General features: G+C 37.4%; 2 protein-coding genes across 6 annotated transcripts; one reads left to right on the forward strand and one right to left on the reverse strand.

The window, feature by feature from the left end:
• Positions 1-232: 232 nt before the first annotated feature.
• On the forward strand, positions 233-12,102 carry LOC127935572 (alpha-tubulin N-acetyltransferase 1). 4 transcript variants are annotated; one of them, XM_052533569.1, is made up of 12 exons: positions 233-532; positions 2,519-2,579; positions 2,692-2,783; positions 2,966-3,023; positions 3,102-3,215; positions 3,785-3,886; positions 4,235-4,280; positions 5,231-5,276; positions 5,677-5,751; positions 6,761-6,965; positions 9,262-9,365; positions 10,983-12,102. In XM_052533569.1, the coding sequence occupies exons 1-12, from the start codon at positions 441-443 to the stop codon at positions 11,167-11,169; spliced, it is 1,182 nt and encodes a 393-aa protein (XP_052389529.1). In that variant the 5' UTR covers positions 233-440; the 3' UTR covers positions 11,170-12,102. The 4 variants fall into 4 exon arrangements, with proteins under 4 accessions (XP_052389529.1, XP_052389531.1, XP_052389530.1 ...); XM_052533571.1 differs by lacking the exons at positions 9,262-9,365; positions 10,983-12,102 and adding an exon at positions 7,523-8,567; XM_052533570.1 differs by lacking the exon at positions 5,231-5,276 and having other exon boundaries at positions 235-532.
• LOC127935573 (regulator of G-protein signaling 1) lies at positions 12,100-20,963 on the reverse strand. Of its 2 annotated transcripts, none has more exons than XM_052533574.1 (6): positions 20,730-20,963; positions 19,321-19,780; positions 17,928-17,989; positions 17,631-17,761; positions 14,492-14,658; positions 12,100-13,742 (listed from the first exon to the last, which is right to left on the reverse strand). In XM_052533574.1, exons 2-6 carry the CDS (start codon positions 19,774-19,776, stop codon positions 13,572-13,574), a joined length of 987 nt encoding a protein of 328 aa, XP_052389534.1. In that variant the 5' UTR covers positions 19,777-19,780; positions 20,730-20,963; the 3' UTR covers positions 12,100-13,571. The 2 variants fall into 2 exon arrangements, with proteins under 2 accessions (XP_052389534.1, XP_052389533.1); XM_052533573.1 differs by having other exon boundaries at positions 19,321-19,820; positions 20,730-20,957.
• Positions 20,964-21,235: the final 272 nt, after the last annotated feature.

Here is a 21,235-nt window from a genome sequence, read left to right on the forward strand (position 1 = left end):
ATATTTTATATAAAATATTCTTAAATATTCTATATAAATATATTAAATCATTAAATAAGAATAAAGTTAAATGTTCCTAAAACATTGCAAGGGGAAATCAGAAATATATATTATATATAAATATAATATTATATATATATATATATATATATATATATATATATATATATATATATGTATGTTGAATCGGTGTTGAATCTGCAGGCGTGTGCACGGTGTACTACTGCTGACCACTAGCGCTCCTCCAGTGCGCACTAGTGAGGGAAGGGAGTGACACAGACACAATGGGAGGACAGAAACAGCATCGATAACAGCGCTCTACAGCTGTGCCTTTAAAGCAGCCTGCTGCTGAACTGCTGTCTGAAGTGCACTGTGATTAATGCATCTGAATTTGCTGCAGGGCATTAGTATTGTCTCAAGATTTCACATCTGTCCTTCCAATGGATTTCCCTTTCGACATGAACGCGCTCTTCCCCGAGAGAATTACAGTGCTGGATAACAGCTTGAGTGCAGGTCGGAGAGCGCATGGGAGGTACTGTCTGCTTTATTGTGTGCTGAGAGAGAGATGGGTGGCATCTTTGTGCAGCATGCACTGCTTTTGTCTTGTAGCAGTGGTTTACACAGTCGTTTCCTGTCTTTTTCCTTTAATGATGAGCCTCCCTCTCGATTGTGTTGCTGTATGGAGAGCTTGACGTCAGAGGATGCAAATGCGGCTCAAATCTGACATTAGTTTGATTGAATCTGCCATTGGTTTAATCTGAACGATGCTGATTCAGCATGACAGCCACATTATTTACTGTAATTACACAATAACAAATCTTTTTATAATATATATTTTAATAGATTTTAATAAGAATTTTCTAATAGATACAATTTTATGTTATATATATATATATATATATATATATATATATATATATATATATATATATATATATATATATATATAATGCAATAAAAACATTTATAAATAAGAATAGTAATAATAGATAAATATTCTAAACTTTACTAAAAAAATAGTTTCATATAGCAATCAAGTGAAGGAGCATTTCTAAGAGAAGCAGGTTATGAATTGCTTATTTTTTGAGCAAAATTTGTATGTACGTTTCTACTAATTATTTAGCAGACCATTTTATCCAAAATGACATACAAATTATATACAGGACAATAGAATCAATCAAAAAAAATAAAATAAAAAGCAACATGTAAGTGCTGTGACAAGTCCCATTTAAACTTGCATATTGTTTCTTATCCGATCAGATGTTCTTTAGAAGTTTCCCAATCTTTTGGACACGAGACTGAATCGAGCTCTTATTCGCAGCTTCTGAGTTCCACCTTAAAGGACGCGTCAGTTAGTTTCTTATTCACTCTCAACTAGGGACCGTTTGGCTTATTGTCTTTTTCATGCTTTTTAATTCATTGTGTTGCTTTTGTGTCTATTTTCAGAATAAAATAATAATAAACTATTTTGAAGTGCAAATAACACTGCTTTATAAATGGACTAAAAATAGAAAGGCACATAAAATATAATTGCAGTATCTTATAATTATTTAACATGCCATCAGTTCTACTTAGGGACCGTGTGATTTTTCTCTTGTTCATTAATTTAAAAAAATATATAATTCAAAGAATTATTACGAATTTCAATATCCCGAGGTGGCTAGTGATTATGCTACAACTTAAATGGTTAAATGCATGCATATTTGTAAATACTGTAAATTGCACTACCTTAAAAACTGTACCTTCTGGATCCATGCTGTAGCTATTTTGTGCCTTTATATTTTTACAGTCCATTTTTGCTTATAAAGCAAGCGTTATTTGTGTTTCAAAATAGTTGTATCATTATTTTATTCCAAAAATCTACACAAAAGCAACACAATCCCTTAAAAAAGCATGAAAAAGGCTGCATGTTCCCTAGTTGAGAGTGAATAAGAAGCTAACTGACACTGAAGCGGTGTGGTTTTTTAAGGTGGAACAGATAGTGTCAATCAGAAGCTGGATTCAGCCTCGTCTTTTGGACTCCAAGGATCTCTTTTGTCAAAGACAGTATTCAAAGGCCCTCATTTTGAAGCTGATATCTCATGTATAAACTCTAAAATAATATGTGCATATGTGAATTTATTGATACATCTTAATTAAGATTATATTAATACAACTACTTACTGGGGCTCCCTGGAAGTTTGCAGAGAACCATGATCCACATCTGTGACGTAACAACACCCTATTGGCTATTTAAAAAAAATAGGACTAGCCATTTGATATATCCCACCCAAATGTTTTAATACATAATATGTCAACACAGGACAAAAACTGCTCTCGTTTATATGAATATTTCTTGATTGCTTGATATTGCCGTAGGCTATTGAAAAACTGTCGAAAAGCTATAAATGATTCCAGCTTGCAAACCAAACAGTTATGCATTGTATATGTGTACCCATCCGCTATGACCTGCATGACTGGAATCATTTATGTGAATTAACTTTTGAGATTCCTAACATACCTGTTCTTTGTTCTCCAGACCAGATCCTCTTCTTCAGATCAGCACAGTTATAGATGAGCTGGGCAAAGCCTCCGCTAAGGTAATAATGTCTGTCTTTCATCTCGTTTTGAGCTTGCAGATGTCATTCAGTGTCAGTTTCAGTTTGTCATCATGTCGTGTGTGTGTGTGTGTGTGTGTGTGTATCTCCTCAGGCCCAGCAGCTGCCTGCTCCTATAACCAGTGCAGCGAAGCTCCAGGCCACCAGACATCATCTCTACCTCCTGAAAGATGGAGAACAGAACGGGTTCGCTCGCTTTCTCTATCCCTCCCTCAGCCTGTGCTTCAGATTTGATCTATTTACATGTCAATACATCTTGCCTCCCTCATTCCTGTTTTTATTTATTTATTTCTATTACATGTAAACACATCCTCGTCTGATGCTAATAACAGTCTTTGACTCGCTCTTCCTGTCTTTCGCTTCACCAGCGGGAGGGGTGTTATCGTTGGATTTCTGAAGGTTGGCTACAAGAAGCTGTTTTTACTTGTGAGTGTTTGCTCATTATTGAGTTGGTAACTGAATGATTTTAAACTTGATGCAGCAGCGTGTTGTAATTGCATCCAGGACCAACGGGGGGCGCATTTGGAGACCGAGCCATTGTGTGTGCTGGATTTCTATGTGACAGAGACTCTGCAGAGACATGGCTACGGGCTCCAGCTCTTTGACTTCATGCTGAAAGTGAGTTTAGCAGACTAGTTTACCCCAAAAATCCTGTCATTTTACCTTCCCTCGTTTCAGTCCAAACCATGTGACTTTCTTGCTTGCGTGGAACACAAAAGGAGATGTTTCAAAGAATGATCATGCTGCTTTTTTTTTACCATATAATAAAAACAAGCAACAAAAAGCATCATAGAAGTATCATGAAAGTGGTCGATATTATTCATCCTCTTTATTTATAAGATTTGAGTGCTACAGTGTAAGGTTAGATTTTTGTAAGGGAAGTTTTATTCAGATTTCCATTAAATATAAACTTAAAATTCATATATTTCATGTATTTCTCAGACAAGGATGTTTTATGCATAGAATATGGTGCATTATTTGCATGGACTTTTTTTTCTGCTGTTTTTTGAGTTTTTGAGGCTTGTGTGGAAAAGAGCAGCCGGAACATTTTTCCAAATATCTACTTTTGTGATTTCCAGTTGACAGGTTGGTGTAAAAACCCGTTCATATTTGCTAGTAGGTAAAGAGTCCTGCTTGTTTTTGTGACTCATGTTTTCCTGTCCTGATCATAATCTCTGATTGAACAGCACAAACGGGTGGAGCCTGAACAGATGGCGTATGATAGACCTTCTCCTAAATTCCTGTCATTTCTAGAAAAGCACTATGATCTCAAGAACAGCGTGCCTCAGGTATGTCCTCCCTTTTAAAGTGAAAGTGCTGCATGGTGCAAAACAGTCACAGCCAATCAGAGCATGTTTGGTGTTATCTGGAGTGAGATTTTAAACTCTTTTCAGAAATGCAAACTGTACTTGAAACAAACCGGATTACACTACTTGATGAAAACAACTTCTTCAGATACTATAATTACATGTTATGTCTTGGGTGTAAATCGTGATATGGATTATGTGCATGACGTGTGAGCGTTTGTATTTGCACACAATACAGATTTTATACAATAGTGATTTCCTCAAAATATGAGGTGTGTAAATGGCCGTTGCAAAACTTGATTGTTATGATGTCACACTTGTTCCTCTCAGGTGAATAACTTTGTGGTGTTCAGTGGATTCTTCCCGAGTAGATCAGGTAATGCCTGACTGCATCTCTGTTCTTCTGTGGGTTGGGAATGTTGTTCTGGATCTGTGCCAGTGTTCAACCTCCCATTCTCCTCATTATAGTACGTGCAAGGCGGCACTACATTGAAATTCCTCCTATTTTTCTTTTTTTCTTTTCTTCCTCAAATTCCTGCAGGTAATTCAGCTCGAACCACTTAACATACAGAGTCTATTAAACTACACCTGACATTGACAAGGAAATACTGGCCATAAATAAATATATATATATTGGCCATGAAACTGTATTTTGCATTATTTTAAAACATTGCTGTAATTGTTAGCTTAAAAAAATATTTAAAAATGTTTTTTTTAATTAATATGAAAATAAAATAAAATATAAATATTAGATGGAAAAACTTAAAAGTAAAAGCTGAAGTCATTTTTCAAACATTTTGAAGTACAAAAAGTACAAAAATGACTGAAATAAAATTTAATATAAAATATCTAAAAAAATGATTAAAATTTAATGCAGAGTCCATTTAATTTAAGTCCAGAGCCTATGAGTTCCTCTAAAACTCTAAAAAAATATTCCTTTGCTGCCAAAATTACATTTTAGACAATTCCACGATTAATAATAATAATTAAAAAAAAATCTGTCTTTGTTGCACTTGTCCACAATGCTCATAGCTCTTTCTTGGTTCTTTTTGTTGTTGTTGTTGTTGTTTAATATTTTTAGTGCCTCTATATTTAAATCGGGTGTATTTCCTGATCTAAATCATGACCTGTTGTGTTGTTTTCTATGAAATGGAATCTTTGTACCTGGCAAAAACATTTCCAATGCATTTATTTATGTGTATAAATGACTCACCCTGCCCAGATCTGGGCTGTTTATAGTTAATAGCAACCCTACACTGGGTTTAACATGCAAACAACTCGAAACGCTTATTGTTCAAATGCTTTTCTCTCTTGAAATCTATCAAGGAACACCTCCCTCCCCTTCGACGGATCAGGGGATGTATGGATTTTTGTAAGGACATTGAATATCTATTGTTTCCCTCCCCTACCCCACAGTGACCCAGTTCCACCTTACTTATCACTCCCTTATTGTATCCTCAAGTCCACTCATTATAGACTCTTCCTTTGCAAACAGACCTCCATAACCTCTGCCCACATCAATCAGTCCCAACAACTCGCTTACAAACTCACTCCCCTACAACATCCCTTGCTGTTCCCCTTTAAAATCCAATTATAGATAAGTGCTATATGTTTCCCCAAAGTGCAGTGGAATGATAATCGATGTATGCATTATGCCCGTGGATATTAATATCTTTGTGTGTGCTGTTTAACTGCTTGCTGAACTCTAGACTTATCTTCTACCAGTTGTTTCCGTTGGCTCTTTCTGACCACAATGCTCTTTTTTTTTACAGCGGTCCAATTGAGAAAAGTTCCCCCAAAAAAGCCAGAGGGAGAGATCAAACCCTATTCACTGATGGAAAGAGAAGGTGGGTTGGCACAATACAGTCCCTAGTAGCAGACATTAACACCAACTAGTTGAATACTGACATCATCCAGGCACTGTAATAAATAGTTTCATCTGGAAACAGGCCTCCTATTGTTCATTAAATGTCTTGATTTGGTCAGTTACTTTAGAGGCCTTGTCACAATCCAGTCACTAAGTATACAGGTAACAAGGTGGAACCTGGAACCTCATTTCTGAACTAGTGACTGTAATGAGCCAGTCATTTATAGTGGGGCAATGGAATGACCTATTGGTAAGCCCCTCCCCTCGGCCGCAGATGAGCCAATGGCAGTTGAGTATCAGCTGCAGGGAGACCTGAACTCAGACATCTTTAGGTTTGAGCGCCATAGAAAAAACATTGAAAGATCTGAGGCTTTCATCGGTTTGATGGTGTTTATGCTACAAAAATGGAAAAACAATGTGCCTGGGGTACTCATAACACGGATTCCAGGTATCTGGAGAGGATGGGCAATGGAATTTATTTTATTCCATTTCCTAATCCCAAATTATACCCTAGCCCTAATGTCACCAAGCATCAATCCCAATCCCAATGACAAAAAAGTTAATTTTCTGGTTGTCATACACTCAATAATTTACCATTTTCATCTGCTCAAGCAGAACATTTATGTCATTTTATGCTTCAGCAAAGGTATCTCTGGCTAAAACCAGCTAATCTTAAAATTAGTCCATACTAACATACGAACCTAAATAGCGAACATCTCTCACATCGTGTACAGTTTAGGTCAAAAACACATAAACAAAGGTTTACATTTCAGTGCCTCTCCAAATTCATTTTATCTGTGGTACATGAATCCTAGATGTTCAACAGTAACTAAGGGGGCGGAGCTTACCACCAGATCAACTGCCTTTCACTTTTTCACATAGCTTTCCCTTAAAAGTACTAAAAGAATCATGAGTGGAACTGTAAAGGAATCAGAAAGAGGAAATCATAATTCATAAATCTTTAGGATTGCACTTCCTCTCTTCCGCAGTGGTTCGGGAGGAGCAGAGGGCTCTCCCCTGGCCGTTCGTTCGCCCCGCGGGTCCCCCCCTCTCTCCCCCTCTGCTTCCGTCATCTCCTCAATCCCGTTGTCTCAGTGTGGGATCCTCCCCCAGCCGGGCCCTGCTCCGGCCCGCCGTGGCCCCCGGGAGCCCCTCCCACCAGCTCAACGACAGCTGCAGGGCAAGACGCACCAGGTACACCTCAGCCACACCTCACAGCCAGCCACAGCATTCTTGAGTCTGAATCCAGCACTTTGCTTGCAAATATTTACATTGCTTCCTCTTCGCTTTTTCCATCTGGGCCCTATTTTGGTGGCTTTGAGCATTTTCTTAGTGGGAATGAAAGTGAAGAGACACTAAGGTCGCTCATGTTCACTATGAGCCACTTCCTGGGTTAGATGAGTGCATGGTTGGCTCGGCGGCAGGAATGTGAATTCAGCTCATTAGTGCATCATTAGTGTATCACTGTGTACTGCATTAAGGTCGGATACACTGTCTGTTTATTCTTCTAACACGTAAGCGGCCTTGACCACTTTCTTTTGGAAAGTCGTTAACATTTCTCCTCCTCTCCTCTCTCTTTCTTCTTCCCCTCCTTTCATCTCTCATTATGACATGCTCATTTTATGCATCGACTTCCCCAATTATGCTCATTTTGTTTTTGAACCCCTCACTTCATTTGACGAGTTTTAACTTTTGTTTCCTTTTAACCACATGCTTATCTCTCTTTTTATCATTCTCTCATTCCACACTAGCTCTCTAAATAGATCTAGGCTCAGCTTTCATTGACCCTCAGTCTTTAACTTCACTGTCTTAAACATTTAGCTAGTTCCAATTAAACGAATGGTTCACCCAGAAATGAAAAGTAGCTGAAAATCTACTCACCCTCAGGCCATCCAAGATGTAGGTGAATTTCATGGGAACAGATTTGGAGAAAATTAGCATTAAATCACTTGCTCACCAATGGGTCCTATGAAGTGAATGGGTGCCGTCAGAATGAGAGTCCAAATGGCTGATAAAAACGTCACAGTAGTCAGCACATCTCCAGTCCATTATTAGCATCCTGTGAAGGTAAAGCTGAAATCCATCAAGATGTTTTTACGCTCAAACTGTTGTATTCAGCTAAAATATGAGTCCTCTCTCCATGGTATTTGATGATATTCATTTTTTTATCAGCTGTTTGGACTCTCATTCTGACGGCACCCATTCACTGCAGAGGATCCTTGGTGAGCAAGTGATGCAATGCTGAATTTCTCCAACTCTGTTCTGATGAAGAAATTAATTCATCCATTCATCTTAGATTGGCTGAGAGCGAGTGAAGTTTTTCAGATTGTTTTTTTTTGGGGGGGTGCACCATTCTTTTAAAAAGAAAGTTCATCCAAAAGTGAAAACTGAGTCATTCTTTTCTCCAACTTTTGTTAATTTTTCTGTGAACTCCAAAGGAGAACCTTCAGAAGAATGGTGCGAATATTCTCTAGAATTCTATTTGTATTCCACAGATAAAATAACATCCTGTGGGTGGAAAGCTTTTTCACTGTTTGACTGAACTAAAACTTCCTGATTTTGCTTTCTGCCTTGTGAGTGTATGAATGATGAATGATGCCTGTAAAATTATTTGATAATATTACACATTTGTAATGAAATTGGAATCTCTTTTGGTCTTTTCCGTACCCTTTCCAGTAACGAGTGTTTTAGATAATAAAATAGAGTTTTTACAGATCAATTTGCTATAGTGTTAACCCTTAACTGTCAAACATCCTCTGTCCTGTTCTGCAAGTAATAAAAGGTGCCACTGAAAAACTGTTAGGTAGTATTATTTAATCACTTGTCAATTAATTAATTTGTCATAAAACAGATTACTGTAACAGAACAGCATTTATGATAAAATAGAAATATTTGTGAAATTATAAGTGCTACTTTTGATCAATATAATATTTCCTTGCTGAATATAGGGATTTATTTTTTTCTTTCTTTTTAAATGATTTTATACTGCAGTTAAGAAGATAAACCCATCTAGAAACCTGTCTTAACTACATGTGTTCACTGAAATCCTAATTCTATATCAGTTAAAAGGTTAAAGTTCAGATTGGCTCAGAATAAACGGTTGTGAGAAACGCTTGCCACTCGCTTTGATATCTAAAGGCCTAAAATATCAGCCATTGCATTTGACTGCAACTCTGATGTCCAAAAGAAAACCGGACGTGAAGTTGCACCATACTAGTTTTCAACCAGTCATGAGAATAGAAATCCTCTGTCACGTTACACAATCATTGCTTGTGTCCTCTTTCACTGGAATTTGTTTCCATACAATGTTGAGTTTTGGATTTGCGTTGGAAGTTATGTTTAATTACGTTTTTATTTGTTCCTTTTTTAGTCACATTTCTTTTTTTATTGTTTCCATTTCTTTCATTTCTTTCTCTGTTTTCCCTCTCCTCCCCTCCCTTGTCCTCGGCCCTCTATTGCTGTTGTTTGTCCATTTCTTCATATCCTGTAGCCATCAGGGTCTAGTTGCCAGCAGCAACCTCTACCGTCACCATATCAACAGCCGAGATCTCGGGCAATTACTGGCGGAAGAGCAGAACCCCTTGAAGCTTCCAGGTAATGCACCATTTGAACCGCAATTAACCATTTACCACGGCGCACCGTGAAGCTTTACGATGGTCCTCAGGAAAGCACATTAGTAAACCATTAGTAAACCATTAGTAGCTGTGGTGTGTGCTTCCTCAGAGCTGAAAGCAGAGCTCTGTGAGAGAGTGTGTTAGACGCAGATGCAGAGGAACAAAAACACACTTCAGAAAGGTCGGGCTTTTCTCATATAACCTTTGTGAGAGCCAATATTGTTAACATGTGAACTGGAAGTGTATACTGAAGAAAACACCAGGGACTGAGGTAACGACTAGGGCTCCACAGAATCAACGCCTACAGAATTCCACAGAAAGCACCGCCGATTTCTGCTGAATTTGTTTGTTTATGAGGATTGCTACGCCAAGTATCACTTTTATTATAGCTCATACTGAGGGTTAGGATTTGAGCAAACCATTAACCCAGAGTATGCAAACCTGCTGCATTAATTTGTCCCATACTATCATGCTTGTTAAGTTTTTTTAGTTTTTTTTCCTGACGGTCTCTGACAAAGCTTTGTGAAAAAGAAGTGCATTTAATTGCATTGACTGTGCACTTGTTGTGTACTTCAGAGCTTAAAAGTATATTTTTAATGACGTTTTACTTGCAGATAATATGATAGAATATAAAATAAAATGTAGCTTAAGTGACCTTAAAGAGAGTACACTTTCATTACTGTATTTCTTAACTAACTTAAGTGCACGAAAATATACTTTGTAATAATGTGAAATTGAAAGTATGAAAGTATTAATATAATTATTTATTTAATAATCTTTTGTCATGCTTAAAAACAGACTTATTGTGATGTGTTGTAACTTTTTTATGATTTTAACTTTACTTTGTTATACGATATTAGATTTAGGCTCAATATGTTTTAATTGTACCAAATTGCAATATTTTTATCTACATAAGTTTCTGTTCAATGGACATTAAAGTATATTTTAATTTACCATAAATGTTTGTCAGCACTTTCATCAGTACAGTTTAAACATATTTTTAAAAAAAACAATAGAATGATTTACTTCTATCCTAATTAAGTTAATCAAAAAATGCACTCAAAGTTCAGATAAGCGCACTTAATATAATTTAACAAATGTAAACTGTAATGCATTTTCATGTAATTGCACTTAATAGGCAATTAACTGTTGGAAAACAACTTCAGTTGGCACTTAAGTTGATGTAAACACTGATTTATTAAGCTTTTTTATGTTTTTTAAAAAACCAATGAATTAATTAAAACCTGGCTCATTCAGTATTTGGTATAATATGATGCTTTCAGCTGCAACTAAAAGTCTAGTATCCTCAGATCAGTTTAACACTCGTCATTTTAACTGTTATTTGGCATATTTTTTTTTACAAACAGTGCAGCAAAATGTCACAGAAGTGTGTATGTTCTGTGCAGGCCATATTATGACAGGAAATACAGTATCTGCATGTTCCTACTTTATCTTTCTTTTTGCTCTGATACAAATTTGATTAAACTTCTGCTTCTCTTCTCAGCCTCGGCATTGTAGTTCACTTGAACTGATCTTCTCTGCTGCTTAATGTGCTTCTTTCTCTCCATCTTTCACTGTATTTCATCTTCTTTTCCAGACCACATCCTCAAGGCCAGGTTGTGTCCCTTCCGACACTTACTGCCCCCAAGAAATATCATGTACAGGAGCAGGCCTCCATAACAACCCTGGAACCCAAAGAAGAGCTGCAGACCGCTGTATGGCCCAGTGGGTCCGACAGAAACAAGAGTGTCGCAGCACACAGTCCCGGTGACAGAAGATGTTAAAGGGGTCATTGGATGCCCATTTTCCAAAAGTTGATATGATTCTTTAGAGTCTTAATGAAAATCTGAAACATAGTTTGGTTAAAAATTCTCAATGTTAGTGTAAAAAAAACACTTTTTTTACCCTGTCAGTCAAAACCAAGCTTTTTTCAGAGCAAGCCGTTTTGTTGCATTTTCCTTTAAATGTTAATGAGTTCTGCTGACCCCGCCCCTCTCTTCCGAGTCGCTCTCAGAGAGACTCGCATTCGTCGTGAAACTTGCTAATTACCACATTATTAGGAAAGACGATTTTCAAAGATTAATTAAAAACATTATACTAAATTTTTGTTGGTGAAGCGAGACCACAAATGATTCACGCAAAGATAAACGCATTTATGTAGAGCGCCTTATCTTCAAAAACAAACATAATCCACTGCGTCTTCAGTGGCTCAGATTTTGGGAGTAAATGATGACTCCTATGTTCATTGTTACATCCAACAACAAAACACCTCAATCATTTAAGCTTGTCTATATCTGCTCCGGTGGTGAAACAATGGTGGACTGATGACCGCTCACTAAGGGTGAGTCTAATGACATGTTCCAGGTCACCCATAACCCGTTTTTTTAACCCGTACTGGAACAGCAGTCAAGCCTGTGACTTCCCACCTGTGAACTCGTACTAGATCGATGAAACACTGCTGTCAATCAAACTAATGTGGGAGGAGCCTGTCTGTGTGACATCACAAAGACAGTCATCTGAGATCGGCTCATTTGAGAAAGGGGCAATGATTAAGAAACACTTGGTACGTCTTTATCATTATAGGGTGGTTGTGTACACAATACCAATACGCCTTTCAACTTGTAATAGTGCTTGTAGCATCATATGACCCCTTTAAGAAGAGAAATTAACTGATGGACATCGCAAAGAAGTGAGAATAATAAAGGGTGGAGAAATTGTTTGTAAGAATTTTTATTAAACCATGAAAGTTAAAAAAGAGCTTTAATGAAAAAACATCAGCAGCTATTTGTAACTTAATTTTTTTTATCAGTCCTGTTTATAAATGTTTCAGCTGTTTGTTTTATGGGTTGTGCTTTTATAATCACAATTTTCTAAAATGTTTTATAATGTTTTTCAAAAACAGGTCAATGCAAAAGTACAGACTTTTTTTTTGTGAAAATTAAATTAAACGGTGGAACTTTTCTTCTGTTCGATTAATTTACATCGCTGCTCTCAAACAACATAAATACTCCGATATTCAAACTGATGCTCATTCTTGTACACTGATCACATAATTCCGTGATTCCCTTAAGGAAGTCCTTTATATTATACTCAAAACAGATTAACCCCTTGGAAAACATTTGACAAAGGACATTAGTGCATGCGGTTCTTGGTAGCATGTGTACATTAATAATACATTAACCGTCTGGCAGACATCATCAACAGACACTAAAACACAAACACATCACCATTTGTTTTATCTATGTGCGTTCATCTGGAATATACATTTAAAAAAAATTCCTGCTCAGATGTTCAAGTTTGACATTTTTGTGATCTGCTCTTTTTAAGATGTTCTTCAGTTGTTCAATAACAAGTATAGAGTGCTCTTCAGGGTAATTGCTCTTTAACCGAAGCCTTGGAAATGTACATGTGCTTACTGGGATGCTATTGGTTCTGGTGACAGTTTCCCGTTCAGCGTCTGCATTTGAACCCTTGTCAACTTGTGACATTTCCCTGCAACTTATATATGTGTGACGATTTAAAAAAGGGCCAAACTCCTCGATAGACCTTTGATTCAATGTCTACAGTCACATTTTCTTCAAATGAATGACGAGTACTGCTTTAATATGCAATCTGGCCGTCTGTTAAGCCTACAAGGAAGTATCCAACTTTTATTTAAAGTACATGTGTTCAATTGCTTATTTAGATAACAGTCTATTTGAAGTTCGTCTTGTTGAGAGCTTGAGGTTTTGTTTGAATATCTATTTAACTATATTATAGAATTATTTATTGGAAAGTAAATTGGAGGAATGAGTAATTAGTGCTGCTGGTTTGTATCCACACATACAGCTGGAGTCATGACCCTAAAGTCACAGTTATAAGTGCTCCGGCCTTTCCCTGAACAGCCCATTCTGGCCAGACGTGTTTTCTCTTGGTTGACTGTCTACATGCCAGATAAAAAAAGACCATATCAAAAGTAAAATCTCAGCACTTCTTTCCCCATTGCATGTCCCTTTAGACACTATGCATTCAAGTTCAAGACAATTGCATCATCTGTTTCCTTTTTTATCACTAAAACATTCTTCAGTAGTTTGGATGAATATATATATTTTTTTCATGATAGAGACATGTTTGCACTCTCCAGGCATGATGTCTGTTCAGTTTTTAGGATGACTCCGCTTTTTCAGACATTTAACCCACTCTGGATCTAATAGGAGTCCCTCAGTAGTGTGAGGTAGATCTCTGACTGGAGGAAGCGGGGGTAACTGTCCATTTCCAGCAGGCAGTAGATGCGTTTCTGAGCGTGTGAGAGGGACGTGTGAGAGGGGGCTTTGAGGAGCTCAAGGGTCAGTTCTCTCGTCTTACAGTCCAGGTTCACCTAAAAGTGACAGAAAAGAAATTCATAGTTCACAAATATTCAATAATTATACTAAAATGTTTGATTTATTTTTAAGTCTTATGATAGATGATAGATTTTGTGTGAGGAATTTACTTTCTTTTATAAAAATTATAAATAAAAAAATTAAAAGTACTACTTTTTAATATAAAAACTGTTTTATATATGTATTTGAGACTTCTGAAGTCATATGAAAGATTTGTTCAAGGAAAGGACCAAAATGTACTTAACTTTTATAATACACACTGGGACCATCAAGCTCAAAAAAACAAACAAAAATAAATTCTCTCTCTCTCTCTCTCTCTCTCTCTCTCTCTATATATATATACACACACACACACAAATGTTATATACAAGTCTTCTGTAGTCATGTGACAGATTTGTGAGAGGAACGGACCAAAACTTACTCAATTTTTACTCCAGCAATGGAGTAATGAATTATTATAATTTTTTTTATTTCATTATTACTATTATTTTAATCATCCAATAATGTGCTATATTTCATCATGTAAGTCATCATATGATAGATTTGTGAGGAACATACCAAAGCTTAAAGCGTAAGTTTACAATTTCTGTGGCATTATTGAATTTTGCAGACACAAAAATGAAGTTGTCAGATGTTCAGCTGCCCCACTCCCCATTTGTTATTTACTTTATTGTGTGAGAAAAAGCAGCTTGAACGTTGTGGAGGCAATATTCTCAAACATACAGCCATTCTGGGATGAATCTACCTCTCTGGGAGCACCCGGCTGGATGTAAGTCTCCAGGATCATTTTCGCCCGTCTCTGCAGGCTGAATTTGTTGGACGACTGTCTGTACTGCTCACAAGCCGAGTAGAACTGCAGGTTTTCCTCACTATACTCGGATCGCAGGAACGCTTCGAACACTGTGACTCCCACTGAAGGGCAGGTGAGAAGAGAAAGAATCTTAATGAACTTTGACAGGGAAAAAACGGCTATTTCTGGTTGCATATGAGGGGGGATGGGGGGCTCAGATGACACATTCAGATGCATGTTCTGCCATACACCCACACACGTTATAACACTCAGCACAAAAATCAGGAAAGAAAAAGAGCTTTGGGCATGGATATCTTCAGGGTTTATCTCAGACCACATGTCTTCCTTCCCTCTGATTTCCTCGAAACCCTTAAACTTTGAGTTGCGCCACTCTGAAGAGAGTAAATAGAAGCAGGGCTCTGGAGTTACAACATACAGCTGTTCCCACAATTCAACCAGTCCAGACACCAAACCACAGTTCACAAAAAGATTCAGATGTGACATTCAATGCTGGATAACACACACTAGCTTGACCCATACCTGTCAAGTTTTGGATTTGAAAATAAGGGAAATTTTCCAGCGCCCATTGCGAGCAGTCCCACCACCCCAACAAAGCTCCAGTATCCCTTACATTTTAAGACAGGTGTTATAGCCCAAATTAAAACACAAAAGGGTATATATGAAGAGCATTTATTTAAAGGCTTATTTGCATATTTTCTGTTAATTTAACATTGCTTGTCTTTACATTTACATTTTATTTTAATTCATTCTTTTCATTTCATATTGCTTTTCTTTAATAGTTTTTCTTTTCATTTCACATAACTTTTCTTTTACTCTTTTAGTGAGCTGTTGTACCAATTTGTTGCAGACTTTGCATTCTTTAAAAAAGTAAATTCGCTGTCTCATTTATCACGGTATTTACACATGGGTTTTGGTTTTTTGGCAGGTGTGCCTTCACTCTCTATCGTAGCATCCATCATCCGTCTCTGTTTTTTCTTTTGTTATTGTTGTTTTTCCCACGTTATAACTCATGTCATCTGACCTCACACACCCCTCGCGACAGGCTACTACAGGTGGGAGTTATCGCGAGACTAGTGACAGAGCTCAGATTGGGAATGGTTTTATTATTATTATTTTATTAATAACGCAGGTAAAAAAAAAAAATACGGGAGATTTACGGGAAAATACTAATACGGGAGGACGGCGGGAAAGAAGGGTAAAATACGTGACTTTCCCGGCCAAAACGGGATACTTGACAGGTATGGCTTGACCCTATGTGCAGGCGTGAATACTTATGGCACAAAAAATACTGAACTTTAATTTAAAATGAAGTTTGAAAATATGAACTCAATTATAGTATAATGACTTGTTATTTCAATGCATTTTAAATAATGCAAGGCTTAAAAGGGTCAGTTTATAGTTTATGATAATCATCAATATTATAATGGTTGAATGGTTGCAAGTAATCAGTCAACACTTTTATTTTTGTAATGATTGCAAAAACTGCATGAGATTTGGTATTTCCCATCATGTTGTAGAAATATCCCAAAGGATGTTACTTATTGGGTGTCACAATTTTAAGAAATGTTGCTATGTTGCTTTAAGAAATGTTGTAATGCGGAAAATTAATGTGGTAATATCAATTCACTCTATTCTGAATCTCGTGGTTTTGGTTAATGAATTACTTCAGCAATAATCTGATTATCAATTAAACAGATTAAATCAAAATTATGATACTGTAAAATGTAAATAGTTGGATTCAGTACAAACTTCAGAGGTATGACAGCCTTTAAATTGATCTTAAAAAAATAAATGCAATAGATCTCTCGCTCGCTTTGAAGAACATGGGATTTAGGTCTTTATTTCCATGAAACAATACCCTATTCAAGGAAAACACCTGTTGTGTTTGTATGTAGAGTATTAGTTTCCAAAATCTCGGTGACACAGAATGGACTGAACACAGAAATGAATCCTCACTCCATATTATACTCTCTCGGCTGTAACTGCAAACCGTTCAAAAGCTGTTTGAGAGATGGAAATGACGAGATGCTGTTAATCATTAAGTCCTATAAATAATGACTCGAAGTGAAAATCACAGGAACCGTGACGTCAGGTAGCAAGCGAAACCGTTTCCGTTAAAAGTCCACTGTTTACACACCACAAGCTGCACTAATAATAAAAGTTTCTCAGAAGTTGTGTGCTGTTTAGACAGACGTTTGTCATGTACTGTAGAGCAAGTACTAAATGTCAACACGTTGTGCTACGAACTGATACCGCAAATCGTGCAGTTTGCTGCTACTTTTCTAAGAAATCCAACCGGCAAGTTTTGCCTGGTGGACAATGAACCTTCCCCTCAAGGGACTCGAATCATATCTATAGACCTCGTGGTTGGACTCTTTTCATCCTGACAGTCACTCACAAAAGCCTGGCTACATGCCACAAACCGTTCAAAGACATTTCCTCTCTCACATTTCCTTCGGAAAATGTACAAATCTCATTGGCTTTAATCTGTGCAATTACACATCTGCCTCCCGGGGAAAAGATCATTATTAAGTTATTTGGCTTCTTCATATCGTTTCATGTTGTTTGGGAATTCTCTGGAAACTCACGACTCAACCCAAAATAGCACTTTTCTATTTGAATTTATGTTCAAATGTAATCTATTCCTGTGATGCAAAGCTGCATTTTTATATGCCGATTTGCCGCTCAAGAAACATTTCTTATTACGGCATTAGCAATGCCTAATGCATTGAAAGTTCAAAAGAGCAGCCTTTGTTTGACAAATAAATAATTTCCATTGTATTATAACATAATATTTTTCTTTACTGTCATTTTTGGTCAATTTAATCCATCCTTGCTGAAGAAATATATCAATGTTTGGACTGTAGTGATCTTTTTCATTAAAACAACATTTTAAGCATGGATGGGCAATTGGCGACAAACATCTCAATTTCCAAGAACAGCTTTCCAGGTCAAAGTTAGAAGAACACATTGCTTTAACACGACCCATGTGATGCTATGGTGTCTCACAAGCGTCCTTTGACCAGCTGCCTGGCGACTCAAGCTGTTTAAAACCAAACCACTGAGCGCTCACCTCTGCTTTCCAGCAAAGCATCAAGGGACTTGGCCCAGCTCTCCATCTCCGTCCTGCTGAGCTGAGCTCTGCTGTGGCCCACCTCACTCCACTGCCTGAGGAAAGGCATTCGAGAACGCCTCTCTTTAGCACTGAGAGAAACAAAAGAGCATGAGAGGATACATGACACAGATAGCCAGAATGAAAAGTGTGGAATCAATAACAGTGGGCTGGGAAGGGGCGAGCGGCAGACACTGAACAGGCCAAAGATGAAAATCGGAGATGAAAATAATATGTGGCTTGATTGTTGGATTTTACCTGGCTACGTTCTCTCTGTGCTCCGCACTTGTCAAATTCGAATTTGAGGACTGTGGTGAACCCTTGCATGGAAAAAAAAAACCATAAGGTCACTGATTAACACTGCATTACACTGTCAAGATGATCTGACTCGATTCAAGACTTCAAGGAAGTTATTATTTACACAAATATTCCAAGAACTAAACAAAGGTCTTGAAGGTGTTGCGTCACGGAAAGCATTCTCACAAAGCCGGATCTATCAGATGCCAAAATATTTCAAAGAATTCACATTTTTGCTCCACAGTATCTTTTCGTGAAATCTTGCCACAATACTGTAGATTTGAGAAACGCACACACAGTTGCATCAATAGTGTGATTCCCTCATACAACTCCATTCAGTTCCCCTTTCAGAGCTCGCTTCTCCTTTTACTGTTTGGACAAAGCAACATTATCTCAAGGGGTAAAACTGATTCAAAGTGAGCTCGACTACTTCTGTAACCCTTGGCTTGTGAGCTCTGAATAAGCATTGCTGAATCCTGGAGCTGAAGCCCTGCTGCTCCTGATATATGTCAAAGACTTCTTGTACTGTACAAAACGTTCAACAGTAAAGATGTCTCTGTGGCCAAGGGCCAGTGTGAGAAACTTTCTGACCATTTAAAGGAACTGTTCTGCCATATCAGTCCAGTGGTTACGTGGTTACATGATCTTCTATTTATCGGCTTCTGTAATGTTTAAAGTACCACTGATTTTTCCCCCAAATTCTGCAAACTTAAATGAGGTTATATTATCCAGCTGTCTGACATATAAAAGCTTTTGTGATGGTCTTGGCCTCAGTTAGAATACATGGACAATGATAAATGAATCAGTGAGGTTTTGCATCCTATGTCATAATTTTCCATAAGTACTTATGAATATAGCTGTAATGGATTTACAATACAGTAGTTAACCATTTGTCATAAACATTTTTGAAAAAATAAAATAAATAAAATATATTATATATAAAATATAAATATATATATATACGAAAACAAATTATTACACTGCTGTTCAAAATTTGAAGTCTAAGATTTTCTTTTTATATATTTTTTTTAATCAGCAAGGACACATAAAATTGATCAAAAGTCACTATAAACGTATAATGTTACAAAATATTTGTACTTCAAATAAATGCTGTTCTTTCAAACTTTCTATTAATCAAAAATGTAACTGTTAAGAAATATTTTATAATAAGAAATCGTGACACCGAAGACTGGATTAATGAAGCTGAAAAGCTTTGATATCACAGGAACAAAATTACATTTTAAAATACATAAAAAAGTTGGAAAAAAAATTGAGAAATTGTACTATTTTGACTGTACTTTTGATCAGATAAATGCATCCTTGGTGAGCTTGAGACAGAAACATCTAAACTTACCTGTCCAAACAAACTTTTAACGTGTAATTTAGCAGCTGCCAGTTTGGCCCGAGCTTGCTGCCGGTGATAGTGGGGAGGTTTTGAGGAGACGTGCGTTTGGCCAGATTTCAGTGTGGATGACGGGGAGTGGTGCTGGGCTTCACACTTTCCCACACTCTCACAGCTGCCTTTAGCAGTGCCAGTGAGCTGGCTGTCACTGTACGCTTTAAAGCTCTCATTAAGGTTCGTCACTTTCAGTAAACCGGAGTCTTTCTCCAAGTCGGACAGATTTTCCATACTAAAGCTTTGATCTCTCTTGAGCCCCCCCCTTCCTGCACTCCTTGACATCGCATCTGGGGTGCAAGGACAGGATGCTGAGGCTCCATCTGCCCCATCCTCCAAGGTCCCATCTGTGTCCCCCCAGGGCAGGAGGTCCAGCTCCAACAGCGCACCCTCCGAACTGAACTTGCGCAACATTACACTGGATTTTAAAAGACAGAAAGACACAGAAAATGACAGCCCTAAAGAGAGAACAAAAGAACAGAAAAAAAAACAATTAGGCTACAAATATACATACAGTACATAAAGTGTCTAACTTAATAACTCTATCTAACATCACTTAAATAGAAATAAGCTGCTTTAGACAGATAGATAGATAGATAGATAGATAGATAGACAGACAGACAGACAGACAGACAGACAGACAGACAGACAGACAGACAGACAGACAGATAGATAGATAGATAGATAGATAGATAGATAGATAGATAGATATAGATAGATAGATAGATAGATAGATAGATAGATAGATAGATAGATAGACAAACGGACAGACAGACAGAGATAGATAGATAGACAGACAGACAGACAAACAGACAGACAGACACACACACAGACACAGACAGACAGATAGATAGATATAGACAGACAGAGACAGACAGACAGACAGACAGACAGACAGATAGATAGATAGATAGATAGATAGATATAGACAGACAGACAGACAGACAGACAGATAGATAGATAGATAGATAGATAGATAGATAGATAGATAGATAGATAGATATAGACAGACAGACAGACAGACAGACAGATAGATAGATAGATAGATAGCCCATTCACAAAGTTTTGATTCAAATTAATAGTGTTTGTTTTTGACTACCTAGCTTGTTAAAACAGTTAAAGGGTTAAAATATAACCTACGTTATCCTTTACATTTGTCCCAAACGAGTCAATTCAAGCCAAGCAGACTCGAGACGCTTCATGACCGCACTGACAGAGACGCGACGCGACGCGATGCGACGCGTCAAACCAGAAAGCACCTTTATTTTAACAGGAGAGCTACAGTTTGTCGCGTCGCGTCTGTAGCGCATCGTGTAAATAAACCAACGTGAAATCTGAACACTTGAATATGGTGCACATAAATATACCTTATTTTAGATGCTTTTCTCTCCTTTTCATGACAAATCCTTGATCGTGTCTTATATCCGAGCGATTCGGAGTCGGTTCGTGTTTCAAGTCGAGTCCGTTCACACAGAGCCACTGGATCCGAAGCAAGGCAGCAGACCGGAGCCTGGCAGTCAAAATCACGTCTTGTTTGTCCCTCTTGTAATTTTACTACCGCATGACAAGCAACGCCTATTTTCTTTTTGTCACACCCTTAGTTCAGTCTGGACTTGCCCTCCCTACATACTTGAACGGACGAGTAGTAAATAATGACACAGAGAGCGTTTATGGGTGACTACAGCTGACGTCAAAATACCGCTGTGGTAACCATAGACATGTAACAACACACAGAACGATCGGCTTCTGATAGTATCTGAAGAAAATAAAAGCTTTATATATTTTTTGTTTTGCAGTAGTAATAATTGAAGTGATTTGACGTAAACCATGGTTTCTATGGTACAATCTTATACATAACAGCTGGTTGACAGTA

This window comes from Carassius gibelio, chromosome A19 (assembly GCF_023724105.1).
Source record: "Carassius gibelio isolate Cgi1373 ecotype wild population from Czech Republic chromosome A19, carGib1.2-hapl.c, whole genome shotgun sequence".
Classification (NCBI taxonomy): Eukaryota; Metazoa; Chordata; class Actinopteri; order Cypriniformes; family Cyprinidae; genus Carassius; species Carassius gibelio.